At 44.7% G+C, this 14,800-nt stretch overlaps 1 protein-coding gene across 1 annotated transcript; it reads right to left on the bottom strand.

Moving 5' to 3' along the window:
* Nucleotides 1-251: 251 nt before the first annotated feature.
* Nucleotides 252-14,766, bottom strand: LOC143641441 (2'-5'-oligoadenylate synthase-like protein 2). The gene is made up of 6 exons (XM_077108900.1): nucleotides 14,463-14,766; nucleotides 7,028-7,316; nucleotides 6,049-6,224; nucleotides 3,773-4,014; nucleotides 3,165-3,306; nucleotides 252-1,663 (listed from the first exon to the last, which is right to left on the bottom strand). The coding sequence occupies exons 1-6, from the start codon at nucleotides 14,658-14,660 to the stop codon at nucleotides 1,181-1,183; spliced, it is 1,530 nt and encodes a 509-aa protein (XP_076965015.1). The 5' UTR covers nucleotides 14,661-14,766; the 3' UTR covers nucleotides 252-1,180.
* Nucleotides 14,767-14,800: the final 34 nt, after the last annotated feature.

The following is a 14,800-nucleotide window of genomic DNA, read 5'->3' as shown; positions in this document are numbered from 1 at the left end:
TGAAGGAGAGCAATGGATGGCTTCTATCCTGATCACCTTTGGCCCAGTTAGGGTCAGACAGAGAGGAAAGCATCATTGGCTATGAGCATGGAGACAAGATCCACCACTCTAGCATTGTTTTTTTTGTTTTTTTTTGTTTTTTTTCCAAAAATATAAGACATAGGCTCGGGGGTACCCCAAACAATGTGGGCTCCAAGATGGCATTGGACCAAGACCCTCATAAAGACAATAGTGAAGGGTTCAAACCCATACTTTGGCTCATTCCTTTATTCAGAAAGCATGTGCCAAATGTTTGCACTGGGGAGGGGCCATTCTAGGCCACGGGGCACAGGAATAAAGCACAGTTTGTCAGTTTTCACTAGTAGAGGGCGACAGATGAAGGAACACCGGGAGGGTCCCCAGGTACTCCCACAGAAGTCTGCTCTGGGGGAAGAGGGGAGGTAAGGGCAAGAGACGCCTTGGCCAGCTGTATGGGGCAAGTGTCAGGGGTTCTCAAACAGCAACACGCATCTTGGAAGGCTTGTGAGACGCTGCCCGCTGAGTGTCACCACCTGAGAATCGGACTCAGGTGAACTTGGGAGAGTTGCTGTGAGTTTTCCTGTCTAATGAGTTCCCGAGTGCGGCTGGTTCTGCTGGTCTGAGGTCCAGAGGTTGAGATTCATTCAATGACTTAGAAGTGTGAGCATTAAAAGAGGGGAGAGACCCTGGGGATGTGGCTGAAGCGGCAACACGCTCGCCTGGCATGCACGGGGCGCTGGGTTCCATCCTCGGCACCACATAAAAATAAAATAAAGATGTTGTGTCCACCAAAAACTAAAAAAATAAATAAATAAAAGAGGGGAGTCATGGGAGAGGGGAGAGTAGACTCAAAGTGATGACATTTAGTGTTCTGGAATGCAAGTGTTTGGGAACATCTGGTTTGTTTTGAGTGGCGAAGGCAAATTGAGGGGTAAAGCAAGGGGTAAAAGTCAAGGACCCCAAATGCACAAGCAAAGGAACTTGGACTCCATTCTGTAGGTAACGGGGAGACACCAGAGGCATTTAAACAGGAGAGGGCTATGCACATATTCATATTTAGGCTTCCGAAAGTGCAGAGTGGGTAGAAGGGGCTGGGATGGGGGGAAGGGACCCCAGGAGTCTACAGGGTGAGCAGCCTGACCATGGGCAGTCCTGGGGACCTTCAGCTTCTCTTAATGAGTGTGATAGTGTCACAGTCTTCTACGTCCAAGTCTTCAAGCCTGCGGCGGTTCCACAGGGTCCGACCCTGGGCCTTCAGTATCTGGTCCTTTACCAAGGGTCCTCCAGCGTCCTCAATTTTCTCTTTCAAGTCACGGATGGTGTCATCGGGGTGGATGGCGTAGGGTATGCTCTGGCCATTAGCATCCTTCACAAAGACCTGGATCTCGGGAGGGATGGTCTCCAGCACGCGGACATTCACCTTAGAGAAGATCCCATAGTCGGCCAGAGTCTGTTGGCTGCTGAGCAGTTGCCTCTCTCCCCCGGGCTCCTGGAAGGAGAGACGATACTGACTCTGGGGGCCACTTGCCCTATTTGTCCTCTTGATCTCTGCTTTCATCTTCCAGATGGGACTGTACGGGTTCACTGAGAGCGTCAAAGGCTTCTGGCCGGTCTGTTTCACAGTCACCTGGACATCTCTTGCTCTCTGAAAGAGAAGGAGCAACATATGAAAGTTCTTGGGTGGACATGGCCACCTTGGCCTCCAAAGCTCCTCCCTTCTAGCTACTGATGATGTAATTCACCAAGATACTTTCAGAAGTCCAAGGAGGTGCTCTTAATAACTATGGGGGACAACAGGACTCAGACTGTTCCAAGTAAAGGAAACTATTCGGTCATTCTAGGCTAACAGATCCATTGGGACAAACTCTCAACTTTTAACTCACCCAAACTCGAGGAACAACTGGTCTCAAAATCACACTCCTCCTACGTGGGACCATTCAAAGTCTTCACCTGTCGCATGGTGACAATGTTCAGTATCTCCATGAGCACCTCTAAGTGCTGATGTGAGGCTACGTGATTGAACGTCGAGCTCTGGGAGACATGTTCAAGGGTATTCACTGTGATGGCAAAAGTCTGAAAGCATCTTCAGAATCTGCCCCACGGTACTGGCTACACAACTTTCATTCATTGAACTAGGATGCAGCTGCTGAAAAAAATTCATTGGTTCTGTGCTGGTTTTATGTTCGTACTCGTTTAGGGCAGTCCTGGTGTAGATCACTTGACCTGGCATAATTAATCTTCCCGATTTCATGCTCAGAAGTGTCCTGATTGTTTTTTTTTTTGTATGGTTAGGCCTATTGGGTATATATGGGTGGATGGGGGAATGGTCTGTAAGATGATTTAATTTAGTAATGGAATAACCCATTGAATAACAATTCAAGTAAAGTCAAAATGCATCCGGACACAGGCGTGTGCTCGGGGGTCTGTGGTAGTCCATGGCGGTGGATGAAGTGATGGAAGAGGGAGCACTGGGAGGTGCTGCTTCATGAGACAGGGTATTGAGGTGCGCGGGAACCCTACTTTAATTCTATCTCCTTTCCAACAGTTTCCTTTGATTTTGTCTCTCAGGACCCCGGGGTCAACTGGACATTCCCAGCCAATGGTGTGTGGCTGGGTGATGGCTTCTCTGCGGTGGCTTAGTTATCTGCCTTGCTTCTGGTGCCGTGGGGTTGCTTTTGAGGCCAGACTCAGAATTTCCACGCAGGATACGAAGAGTGGGAATAGTGGCCAGATTCTCTCCGAGTAGCCGGTTGGGAAAATTGGCCTTCTAGGGGAGCTCATCATCAGAGTCCTGGTCTCTGAACATGGATTCCTACTCAGTGTCAGACACCTGTGTGGGACCAGCTGTGACGACACAGCGGTTGTCCTCAGGGGAGTCCCTGTGATCCTCGCTTAATTTTTTGGGCATTATTAAGTCTCTTGTATTAATAGCAAGAGTCCAGGCAGGGCCGATATTTTCCTGCCATTTTACAGGGGAATGAAACGAAGCCCAGACGTTCACAGTACAAGAGAAGAATTCTAGAGCTGGTGGGTTGGGATGTCCACATGGGAGAGGTCGCCTGTCCCAAGAACCCGTGGGTCCTGTGGCAAGAGTTGGGGAGTCTGTGTGGGGACAACCTGAGCCCTGACTTGAATGGAAGTCCTACCTGGACGTGCCAGCCGTGGCCGGGGTCTTCTGTCCGGCAGCAGGCCTGTCTCAGGCAGTAAACAGCCTCTCTGGCCATCAGGTCCCAGCCTCGCCTCCTTCCCAGGTTGTTGGTGGGGTCAGCCGGGTCTAGGATAACGGGCCTGGGGGACAACAGGAAAGCAGAGCTCTGTCACACTTAGACTGCAGCCTGTGGCACTCATGTCTACGGGGTTGTGCGTGCTTTGATGTAGGAAGAACTATCTCTAAGATGAAAGTCTTGGTTTAGGATTACATTTGTAACCCAAGCTGGCCCAATCGGAGTGAATCTCTTGAGATTTTGCTTGGAATGTTTCCTCTTGTACCAGAAGGTAAATGTCTAAAGGAGAAGCCTAGAACTGAAACCATAAAGGAATGAACCTGATTTTAATGGTAAAGCCCTGGGAGGGGCAGAGCTGAACAATTCATAGAAAGGGACTCGGATGACATAGCAAGCACCTAGATCATGCCATACCTGAAGCTTCTTTTACATTTGGGCTTTCCAGTTGCAAAAGTCCTTTTATTTTAAGAATTGTTCCAGTTGGCTTTTCTATTCCTTGAAGTGGAAAGTCAGACAATCAACACACTCACCTGCGCTCCTTCAACTTTTGTTTGATAAAGTTTCTGACAGTCTCATTTTGGAAATCATAGTACTTAGTCCAGTAAATGCAGATATCTTTGTAATCTCTGAGGAGTTTCATGACAGCCACAAGCCCTTCGTCCATGCTGAAGTTCTCACTTTCGTCTGTACCACTTTCCCAGGCATAAATGGTCAGTAGCTCCAATGCATATTTTGAAGGCACTGCTTCTCCTCGGTATTTACCTTTCACGCACTGGAGAAGGTATGGGTATATGTTGGTTGGGGTGGGGGGAGGAGAGAGGAAAGAGAGAAGGCAGGGGAGAAAGAGAGAGGGAGATTTATTATATAAGATGAGTGATGCTCTGAGAATTTTCAGGTCTGTTGCCTTATGTGGCACAAACCATTACAGGTGAACCTAGATGGACTGATGTCGTAGGGCCATCAAGATTTCAATAAAAGAGGAAGTTAGGGTCACTTATGGACCTTCAGGGCCTCTGAAGTCCATTTTATTCATTTGGAATGGACGGAGCAATACACTATATTGAATATAGGAAATAATTGGAGAAAACTGAATCACACAGACAACAGAAAACAAAATCAGAACAAACTGAAAGGCGAAGGGGGAAGAATAATGTGAAATGATCAATTCCTCCAAAATGAAGTCAGACATTCATTGAAAATTTCAATTAGAATCTCAGGGTTGCCTGAAGATTCACATTAGAAGCCTACATGCCTAGGAAAAGCCAGTTAATCATGAAAAAAAAAAAAGGCTTGATTATTTGTCATCTTGGATATGTCCCATAAAGCAGTGGTAACAAAAGCAGTATGCTTTGGGCACAGTACTGAACAAGAGTCAGGTTCAACAGAACAGATGACCTACAAATGACAAAGAGGTCTTACAGTTGATAAGGAAACAACAACAACAAAAAAATCAGTGGAAAAATACACTAATGACACTACTAGGTGATTCCCCCAATGTCAAGTCCAGGGGCAAATGCATTTGAGGACGGACTCAAAAGAAAATGATAATAAAATTCGACTCATGTGATTGTCAGCACAAGTTGTAGTCAGACACTCCTACGCCCAACTCTGAACTCCATGTTAGTTTCGAGTCTGTTTTCTTATCTCCAAAAATGAGGATGATGAATGATATGTGGGAGCTGCTCTCAATGCCCACACCTTCTAGTCCTGGTGCACCAGGCTCTGACCGGCCCCTGCATTCCTTGTGGCTGGGGCGGTGACCCACTCAGAGAGCAAGGCCAGTCTTCTGAGCAGGCAGACCCCTGGAGTTGAGCGACACTTACCTGTTCCTTTGTAATCCTACCCCTTTGCCCTGTTTGGGATAGAATGTTCCATGGAAACTCCCTTTGTGTGTCCCCTTCTCTTGCTCTGCCCTTGGGTGTGGCCTTCATAGATGTCAGTCACCTGCTAGACCCAACCCCCTGATACCCGAGCCCTTGCCTCATTTAAATGGCTTCTCCCCAATAAAAGGGTTCATCAGCATGTGCGCGCTCTCTCTCTCTCTCTTTCCCTGGGCCTCTAAGATCAGAGGAGCCGTCACAGGACCCAAAGAAAAAGGTATTTGTCTGTCTCTGTGTGGTCATTTCATGCAGCCCAGTTCACCTGGAGTGACCCTGAGTGTTTAGTCATGGAATTCACTTTAAATGAGAAAAACGTGCAAACGTGCAGCATTGATAGCGTAGATCATGAAACATTACTAATGACAAGTGGCATTATTATATTGTCATCATTTTTATCATTATCTGAAGTGCCTGAAGTTGGTTCACAATCATGTTTGTACTCATCAGGAAGCAAGTGATAGGTGTCATCCAAATTAGGAGGTCCTGGGATGGACACTGAGGAGGCTTCAGAAGATAAGAACATGGTAATGACAAACATCATCATCAACAATACGGTGACCCCTGATATCCTCCAGCAGTCCGTAGGTTACACAGGGCTTCGGTTACACTCTTTAACCTGCCTCATATCCTTAGACAGGTTGTTTCTATTTTTTTTTCTTCTTTAAGAAATTTTGGGCTGGGTGCAGTGGCACACACCTGTGATCCCAGTGGCTCAGGAGGCTGAGGCAGGAAGATCTCAAGTTCAAAGCCAGCCTCAGCAATGGCAAGGCACTAAGCAACTCAGGGAGACTCTGTCTCTAAATAAAATACAAAATAGGGCTGGGGATGGGGCTCAGTGGTCAAGGGCCCCTGAGTTTGATCTCTTATGTGTCAATCTTCCTCTCCCCTTGTCCCACCCCTCCCAGTCCAGTGCCAGCTCTTCTCACCTTCAGGTACCAGAACTTCACCAGCCTCAGGAGGTTCTTCAGTTTAAAAGGGCGGCTTTTCACGAAGTGTCTCTGCAACTGGGTGAAGCTTGGCGAGAACTCCCCAGGGTAGCCAGAGGCAGTTATTAAACTTTCATAGATTTCCGGCTCTGGTTTAGAGTCTGGGCTACAGGATCCTGAGGAGAAGAGCACCAAGTCAGAAAAACCTACCTTTAAGATAAGGAAGATGAGGAGAGGATGACCCAGCATAGCAAAGGCGTGAATTATGTCACCCAAGGCTCACCTATGGTGGTACTTCCCCCCTCTTATGCCTCAGTAAGCAGAGGCTAGATGGTGTGGTAGCTCACTCCCAAGTCACATAGATTTTTAAATGATTCACATTGGCCAAAGATTGACCGTGTCTCAGGCACTGGGTCAGGCTCACGGGATCCTCAGAACAGCTCACTGAAGTGGTTGATTTAGGTGGAACCAAAGGAAACTGCCCCTTTTTGCAGGTCAAACATAGTCAAATCGTGTCAGTTTCCTATGGCTCCACTTAAATTTGATATCATCTCATTTAATAGGTTAGCATGTTCAGTCTTGGAGCTTTTAAATGATTTGCCCGAGGTCACACGAGTAATAAGTTTTGGAGTCAAAATTTTGTATCAAATGCACTGATTTAAAGATGATTCCAATTTAGTTCTGTGCAATTCGAAGTGCCTTGAATTACTCGCTTGACCCGGTGTTTCCCAGACAGTGGGAGAGGAATCTTCTTGGGTTGGGTAGGAATTTTATCATTTAGGAGAAATTCTCTTTTCCCAGGCAATATTGGGACAGGACAGCACATGCATTTATAGAAGGACTGAAATCTTCAGGATATGTATAGCTCCAGTGTCCGAAAAAGGACAATTCCATTGGTTTCTACTTCCCCACACCTCTCTCAAGACCAGGGAAAGGGGCCTGACGAGTTTCTCTGGGCCTGATCCATCGCCATCTTTACCCAGAGCATCAAAAGCTGGGAGCACGTCCATCCGGAAGACATCAGTGCTCTTCCTGCACTGGATCTGTAAGGTCAGGGAGCGAGGGGTCCTGTTTCCCTCCCTGCGATCGATCGCTCTGATGCTGTAGGCCAGGCTTCTGCTACAGCAATCCAATCTCTCCTCAATGAAGTCAATAATGTATTTTCGGAGCAGTGACTGGCTTTGGAAGCTTACAAAGCAGCTCAGGAACAGAATCATATCCAGGTCAGATTTGTGGTTCAGAGTTGTCCCTTTCCCTGAGGAGCCACCCTGTGGAGGACAAATGCTGAGCTTTACTTTTCTGCTGAGACTTGTTAACTTTGAGGCTGAGAGTGAAGCCGGAGACACTCGTGGTAGGAAGTCTACAGAGACCTCCAGAGGAGCCCTTGGCCTCCTCCCCGTGTTGCAGGGTGAGCATCTCAGTCCAAAAACTCAGAAATCTGAAATGCTCTAAAATCCCAAATTTTTAGTCTTGACATTGTACTACCACCCGCCCCCCCCCCCCCCCCCCCCGCTCCCAAAAGTGTAAAATTACCTTTAGGCAGCACATATACTGAAGTTAGCTAGGCATGGTAGTGTATGCCTGTAATTCCAGTTCTCAGGAGGCTGAGGCAGGAGGATCTGAAATTTGAGGCCAGCCTTGTGGCAACTTAGCGAGACCTCAAAATCGAATTTAACAAAGCAGTGGGATATATTGCTCAGTGATAGAGTGCTTTCCTAGCATGTGCCAAGCCCTGGGTTCAATTCCCTGTTAAAAAAATTAATTACGGGGCTGGGGTTGTGGCTCAGCGGTAGAGCCCTCACCTAGCACATGCAAGGTCCTGGGTTTGATCCTCAGCACCACATAAAAATAAAAAAAAATAAAAAATAAAAATATTGTGTCCAACTACAACTAAAAATAAATATTTAAAAAATTAATTACTTTCAGACTAAGTGTATAAAGTATATATGAAACATATATGAATTTCATGTGTAGATTTAGGTCCCATTCCCAACATATCTCCTTATGTATATGCAAATATTCTAAAATCTGGAAAAAAAACATAAAAAAATCCAAAATACTTCTGTTCCCAAGAATTTTCAATATTTAGAGGACATTCAACCTGTACTACATCTTTTCACTGATTGAGAAAAATTAAATACCTCATGAACATTTTAAAGACAAAAATGAAATGTAAAATTCCAGCCCCCTAATGACCTTTAACTCCCTTCTCCTACCAGTATTTTATGTGATGTTCCAAATAACTACCCAGGAGCTGGGGATGTAGCTCAGTGGTAGAGCGCTTGCCTGGCATGCACGAGGCATGAGGCACTGGGTTCCATCCCCAGCATCTGGGGTGGGGTGGGGTGGGGGAAGACCTGCCCTGTCTAATGTGGCAGCCAAAAGCCACATGTGTGTGTTTAAATTTTAATTAAAATGAAATTAAAACTCAGTTCTTCAGCTACATTAGCTGTATTTCAAGTGCTCTATAGCTGCCCAAGATAGTGGCTATTAGATTTGATAACACACATACATTGTATTCTCATTATAGAAAGTTCTCCAGGACAGCTCTGGTTTGATAAACATATTTTTGTGTTTATATTTTGATTATATGCATATTTTTATTATAGATGTATGTGTATATGTGCAACACTTGGTAGGCTTTATTTTGAAATAATTAGATTTACAGGGAGCCATAAAGACAGGAGAGAGGGATTGGAGTCTTCCCAATGGTTGTGTCTTATCTAAATAGAGTAGAATAGCAAGACCAGGAAATTGATGTGGATATGATGTATTTAGTTTGGTGACATTTTGTCATGTGTGTAGATTCCTGTGACCATAGCTGGATCGAGATAGAGAATTATTCCTTCAGTATAAAGATCTTCCTCATGCAGCTTCTTTATTATCAAATATGCTTCCCTCCCCTTCACCATCCCTCAACCCTGTAAAACACTAATCTGTTTTCCATTTATATAATCTTGGATGTTTTATACAGTTGTGTTGGTGCAGTGGTGCACACCTGCAATCTCAGGGACGCCGGAGGCTGAGACAGGGGAATGGCAACTCCCAGGCCAGCCTCAGCAACTGAGTGAGACCCTGTCTTAAAATAAAAAATAAAAAGGGCCAGGGATGTAGCTCAGTGGCAGAGTGCCCCTGGGTTCAATCCCAGTATTGGGGGAAATAAAAAAAAAAGAATGTTGTATACAGTTGTCCCTCAGTCTCTCAGGGGACTGGTTTCAGCACCCCCTCAGCAATCCAAATCCAAGGATGTTCAAGTCTCTTAATAAAACGGTGTAGTATTTGCATATAGCCTATGTAATTCTCCAGTACACTAGAAATCAGCTCTAGTTTACTTATAATCCCTAATGTAAGTGCTATGTAAATAGTTGTTATACTGTATCTTTTATTATTTTGTTGCTGTATTGTTTTACTGAATTATTTTTATTATTATATTGTTATTCTTTAATCCCTCCCCCAATATATTTAGACCTTTGCATCTGAAAGTTCCACATGTGCAGATTCAACCAACCTTAAGTCAGAAACATTGGAAAAAAAAATATATATGTACTTGTAGATGGATAGAGTACTTTATTTATTTATTTATTTTTTTTTTTTTGAGAGAGAGAGAGAGAGAGAGAGAGAGAGAGAGAGAGAGAGAGAAAATCTTTTTTGTAGATGGACACAACACAATGCCTTTATTTTTATGTGGTGCTGAGAATCGAACCTGGGTCCCGCCCGTGCTAAGTGAGCACTCTACCGCTGAGCCACAAGCCCAGCCCCCTTTATTTATTTTTTTTATGTGGTGCTGAGGATTGACCCCAGCGCCTCCCATGTGACAGGCAAGTGCTCTACCACTAAGCCACCGTCCCAGCCCTTTTGGCCTACTTTTATAAGCTATTAGTTCACTCTTTGATGTGCAGGGCGAAGTTCTCTGCACAGTAAAGAGTGAACTAATAACTTATAAAAGTATATGCTTGACTTCTAACTCCTTTGCACAAGTGAGTTCTGTTGAATTTAACCTAATGTTTTTCTTTCAACAATACATATGAAAGGAAACATTTTCTAGTTATTTACAAATGTTTGAAATGTGCTTATAGTATACTAAGATGAGAATAGTGCTTGTATTTATATGACTTTTGAAGTCATTCATTTTGTAAAATAAGTTTTTGTATTTTCCTATTTTTTGTTACTGTTTTACTTGTGTAATTAAAAAATCATGGAGCAATTTTGACTTAGATACTTATGTATCCTTGATTTATATATTTCTTTTCTTTTCTTTTTTTGGTACTGGGGATTGAACCCAGAGGTGCTTGACCACTGAGCAAGGACCCCTAATTCCCCCTTTTCTTTTTAATATATATTTTTTAGTTGTTGATAGACCTTTATTTTTTATTTACATGTGGTGCTGAGAATTGAACCCAGTGCCAGGCAAGTGCCCTAGCGCCCCCAGCCCTTTTTAGTATTTTATTTAGAGACAGGGTCTCACTGAGTTGCTTAGGGCCTTGCTAAACTGCTGAGGCTGGCTTTGAATTTACAATCCTCCTGCCTCAGCCTCCTGAGCTGCTGGGATTATAGGTGTGGGCCACTGTGTCCAGCAATTTAGATATTTCTTGATCTGAGGACACAGAATAGTAAAAAAAAAGAACAGGAGGATAAGACAGAGGTGGTGATTAAATACAGCAAGAGATGTCCTTGTAAAACTTACTCACGGTCCTAGAAGACTCTCCAGGCCACTAATGGCAGAAAATCAAATGGAATTAGCACATTTGACACTAGAAATATACCACTCTCACCCCAATATGAATGGATGAAACCAGGAAAAATAGATGCAACTAAGAAAATTTCCTGCTGAAAAAGGTCAACGAAAGAAGAGAGAAAACAAATGTTGAATCATGTGCAAATGTCCCCTTTCCTCTTAACATAGGATAGAAATGTAATTTAAAAATATGCCCTGGTTGTCATTGCTTGTTTATCAATGTTTATTCAGATAAGATCTTCAGTTTCAGTCATATTTTATTCTTGGCATTTTCTATGCTGCTCAAAATAGGTGATGCTAATTATTTTAGGGGTGTTTTGATTTTTGGAAAGAGATTGTTGAGAAAGGAAGAGGAAAGATAAAATAATTTTTTTCTTATACAGAGGAATAATCTTCACTTGATGCATATACCTGTACAAGTGGGAGAAGGAACTTCAAGATATGGATATTTGGGGTAACATAAATGTATATTTCCCATTGAAACAGCACATTTGAACCTGTACAAGAGCTTTATTTAGAACATATACCAAAATCCTCAAGCACCTTAAGACCCATCCTTAGGAGACTCTTGGCATTTCATTTCTGGTGTTGGTGGGGATTTCCTTTTTTTTTTTTGCAGATCCTAGAAGCAAAGATGGGCATATTCAGCTCTGGGGCTGAGGTCCCCTACAATGAGGTCAGGGTAGGGAGTCCTCAGAGTCCACAAATGCAAAGCTGTATCTTTTAAAGCAACCCCAGGAGCTTGGATTTGTGTTCTGAAGGGCAGGTTGCTGATAACTGTCCTGAATCTTGGGTTTCAGCTCTTTTTTTAAAGATTCTTCAAAACTGCCTGTTCTCCCTCCCCAGTGCTACCCTGTCCAGTCATTCCTTTCCCAGGGACAGCCAATTTACTTCCGTTAACGGGAGATGTCTTTCATTCTAGCAAAATGAACAAAATCTGGACTTATGGTTCAAATGTCGCGGGAAAACAAGACTGGCTGAGAAGCGGCTAGCAACACTGAGAGAGGAAGAGAACTCCAAACTTTATTTTATACCCGCAGGCCCAGAGGAGGGAAACAAAACAAAACAAAACAAAAACAAAACAACTTCCAATGCTGAGCCCTGACCCACACTTTCCCACAATATTTAGGGGTTATTGATATCATCTTAGACCCACCCTATCACTGGGGCTTCTTCTTCTTTTCTAACTCCTAATCTAGGTGGCTGAAGGTCTTGTGCAGAGTCTCAGAAACAGATAAGAAGAAAGGGTTCTTCTCACAGGCGTCTGCTACATTTCAAGAGGGAGTAGGCAGACCCTTAGGACAGTTATTTATAATCCAAAAGGTAGGGACCCGTGGTTAATTAGGCTTTCTGGAAAAAGGCTGAGAGAGGGGAGCAGAACTGACCCCTTCCCCAGGCGCTGGTTTCTTACCATAAGGTTTTTGTAATTTCATTTCATTACCAGGTCTGGTTTTGTCATCACACAAACACTTTTTATTTTATTTTTTAGTTGTAGATGGATACAATACCTTTATTTAGTTTTTTTTATGTGGTGCTGGGGATGGAACCCAGTGCCTCACTGTAAGGGTGGCCTCAGGCCTGAGCCTAAGCAACTCCATTTAAAAACTCCTGTTTGAAACTTGCAGTCTCACCAAGCCACCCCTACAGAACCCTCCAGTTTGGCCCTCAGGCACAAACAAATCACTTCTCCCCACAAACTCAGAGTGATGTCTCTGTCATGTTGTCCTCGTCCCCATAAAGGGGAAAGGCAAGAAAATCAGGGTGGGGACCCCCAGAGCAGATGCTTTAACCCCAAGGCAAATATGTCACTGAGAAATCCGGTGGCAGCTGATAGGGATTTTGAAAGGGTGGTCAGAAGCCCCAGAATTTAGTATAGATGGAGGAGCAAAGGACCTGACATTCAGCCAGCGCACAGCGATGCCCTCAGGCTGGAGAGCCTGCCGGGACCTGGACTGACACCCCAACTCTTCTCATCTGCCTGATGCTCTGCGTTGCTCTCTCTGCTCTCAAACTCGACAGCAGCCTCTGGACTCTGGTGAGAAAAGGACTTCTCCCTACAACCCTTGACCTCTCCTCAGCCGGCCATCAGCTCCACCCCGGGAGAAGCCTGCCTGGGTCCCTGACCTGACCACCGGGGTCTGAGTGAGTGGGCATCTGCTGGACTGGAGCCTAAGGCACTTGAGCTCAGCATGCAGCGGGAATGCCTGTCACGGGCCTGTCATCATGATTAAGTGTGTTTGCAGTGCTTAGAACTAATCTAGAATTCTTTGCTGTGAAGTGATTCTGTCTATTGCAGTGCCCAGCATTAAGGATTATCATTTTCTTGATTAAAAACCTAAGAGTGAAATTGTATTGAGCGATTTGAGTGAATAAAGCATTGAAAAGGGCAGAAGAGCATGGACCTTCTTTATTTCTCCCCCTCGACTGCATAAGGTGCACCGTTTGCCCATCGTGACACTCACATGTGCTAGGCAAGTGCTCTACCACTGAGCCACAACCCCAGCCCAGGCATACACTTTTAATAAGATCCCAATGTTAAAAGTTGGATTAAAATATGGTACTTTCTTAAGATAAACTAGCCTTATAAATAGATGTTGGATTGTAGGCTCAGTTCTTGAAAACCCACTGAATTTATCAAGTACCTCCCTCTGGTATTACCTGATTGGTAGGTAGTTTCTAACATGACCAATCAGTACCATTTTAGAAGAAAAATATAGATTCTTTTTTGTGACTTTGGAAGTAAAGTGGGATTTCTTCTTTTTTAATATTTATTTTTTAGTTTTGAGGTGGACACAATATCTTTATTTTCTTTTTATGTGGTGCTGAGAATCGAACCCAGTGCCTCCCGCATGCTAGGCGAGCGCTCTACCACTTGAGCCACATCCCCCAGCCCCAGGGATTTCTTAAACAAGAAGCAAAAAGCATAAATTTTATAAAGACCTGGTATCTATGTTCCATCTGACTCCTTGGCATTCAGAGACTGAAAACCAAATCATCATCATCAATCACCCTTCAGCTTTGTAGAATAATTTACTGTGTAAGAGCATCTTTCCATGCTCTATTCCATTTATTGCACATAAGAAACCTAGGTTAAGAGGAGATGAAGTGGCACTGTTGCCAAAAGCTTGATCCTTGCACCCAATGCCAATAGAGGGACGCTTTTGAGAAAAAGGAAAAAGAAGGTTGATTGTTTTGCTAGCAAAGGAGAAACACAGGGGACCTCTGTCCCAAAGGCTGATTCTGCCCATTGGGGGGGGGGAAAGGGGGGAGGGGGGAAGGGGGAGAGGGGAGGGGGAGGGGGAAGGGGGAAGGGGAGAGGTTTAAAGAGGTGATTTCAAAAGTTACCTTCCATGTGTTCTCTGTCTGAAGTTGTAACTTGCTTGTTAATTTGGGAGCTAGGCATTTCTGAGATTTTCTAGTGCCATTCCCCAAAGTCTGGATGACTTTGTTCCTATGGTGGGTGAGTGCTCAGGGGCAGATAAGTCTGCCTAACTAGGGGAAGAAAGGTAATCCTGTTTCCCTTGAGATTAGGGAGGGGCAGGGAGAGAGGAAGAGAAAGAAGCATGTTCTTTTAAATAAGTTGCAGTGGCTGAGCAGCAAGGGCTACATTCAAAGCATGGAGTGGAAAGGTCTCACAGGGCAGAGCTGGGATTTGAACCCTAGGACCCCAAGTGCTCACCTTCACCACCTTCAGCACCCTGACTTCTTGTCCCAGAAACAACTTATCTTGGAAGCACTGATCCCGAAAGAACCGCTCCATTCTCTGCCAGACATCCTTGGATTCTTCCTTCCAATCCTCCTTGGGCTGAAGGCTGTGCTTCAGTAAGGCGTCCAGCCTGTCCCCAGGGGTCTCATACAGGTCCGGGGAGGGATTCATCTCTGCAGGGCTAGGATGCCCCTTGCAAAATATTCTTGGTGCTCCTGCTGGCCCAAGAGCTGCACAGCGTGAGGCGGAGGGGATCTATCCCATCTGTTTGCAGCTAGAGCTGGAAGACTTCTCCGGGCAACCCAGACTCC

The sequence above is a fragment of the Callospermophilus lateralis genome, chromosome 1 (assembly GCF_048772815.1).
Source record: "Callospermophilus lateralis isolate mCalLat2 chromosome 1, mCalLat2.hap1, whole genome shotgun sequence".
Taxonomy (NCBI): domain Eukaryota; kingdom Metazoa; phylum Chordata; class Mammalia; order Rodentia; family Sciuridae; genus Callospermophilus; species Callospermophilus lateralis.
The sequence above is the reverse complement of the archived record's forward strand: the minus strand, read 5'-3'. Positions and strand labels throughout refer to the sequence as shown.

Bases quoted from the DNA above. Each gene is read 5' to 3' on its own strand.
- LOC143641441 (XM_077108900.1), bottom strand. From the start codon at position 14,660: ATGAATCCCTCCCCGGACCTGTATGAGACCCCTGGGGACAGGCTGGAC. The intron at 7,317-14,462 runs GTGAGCACTTGG...TGTCCTCCACAG, and splicing joins GGGTGCTGAAGGTGGTGAAG to GGTGGCTCCTCAGGGAAAGG. The intron at 6,225-7,027 runs GTAAAGATGGCG...TCTTCTCCTCAG, and splicing joins CCCAGCTTTTGATGCTCTGG to GATCCTGTAGCCCAGACTCT.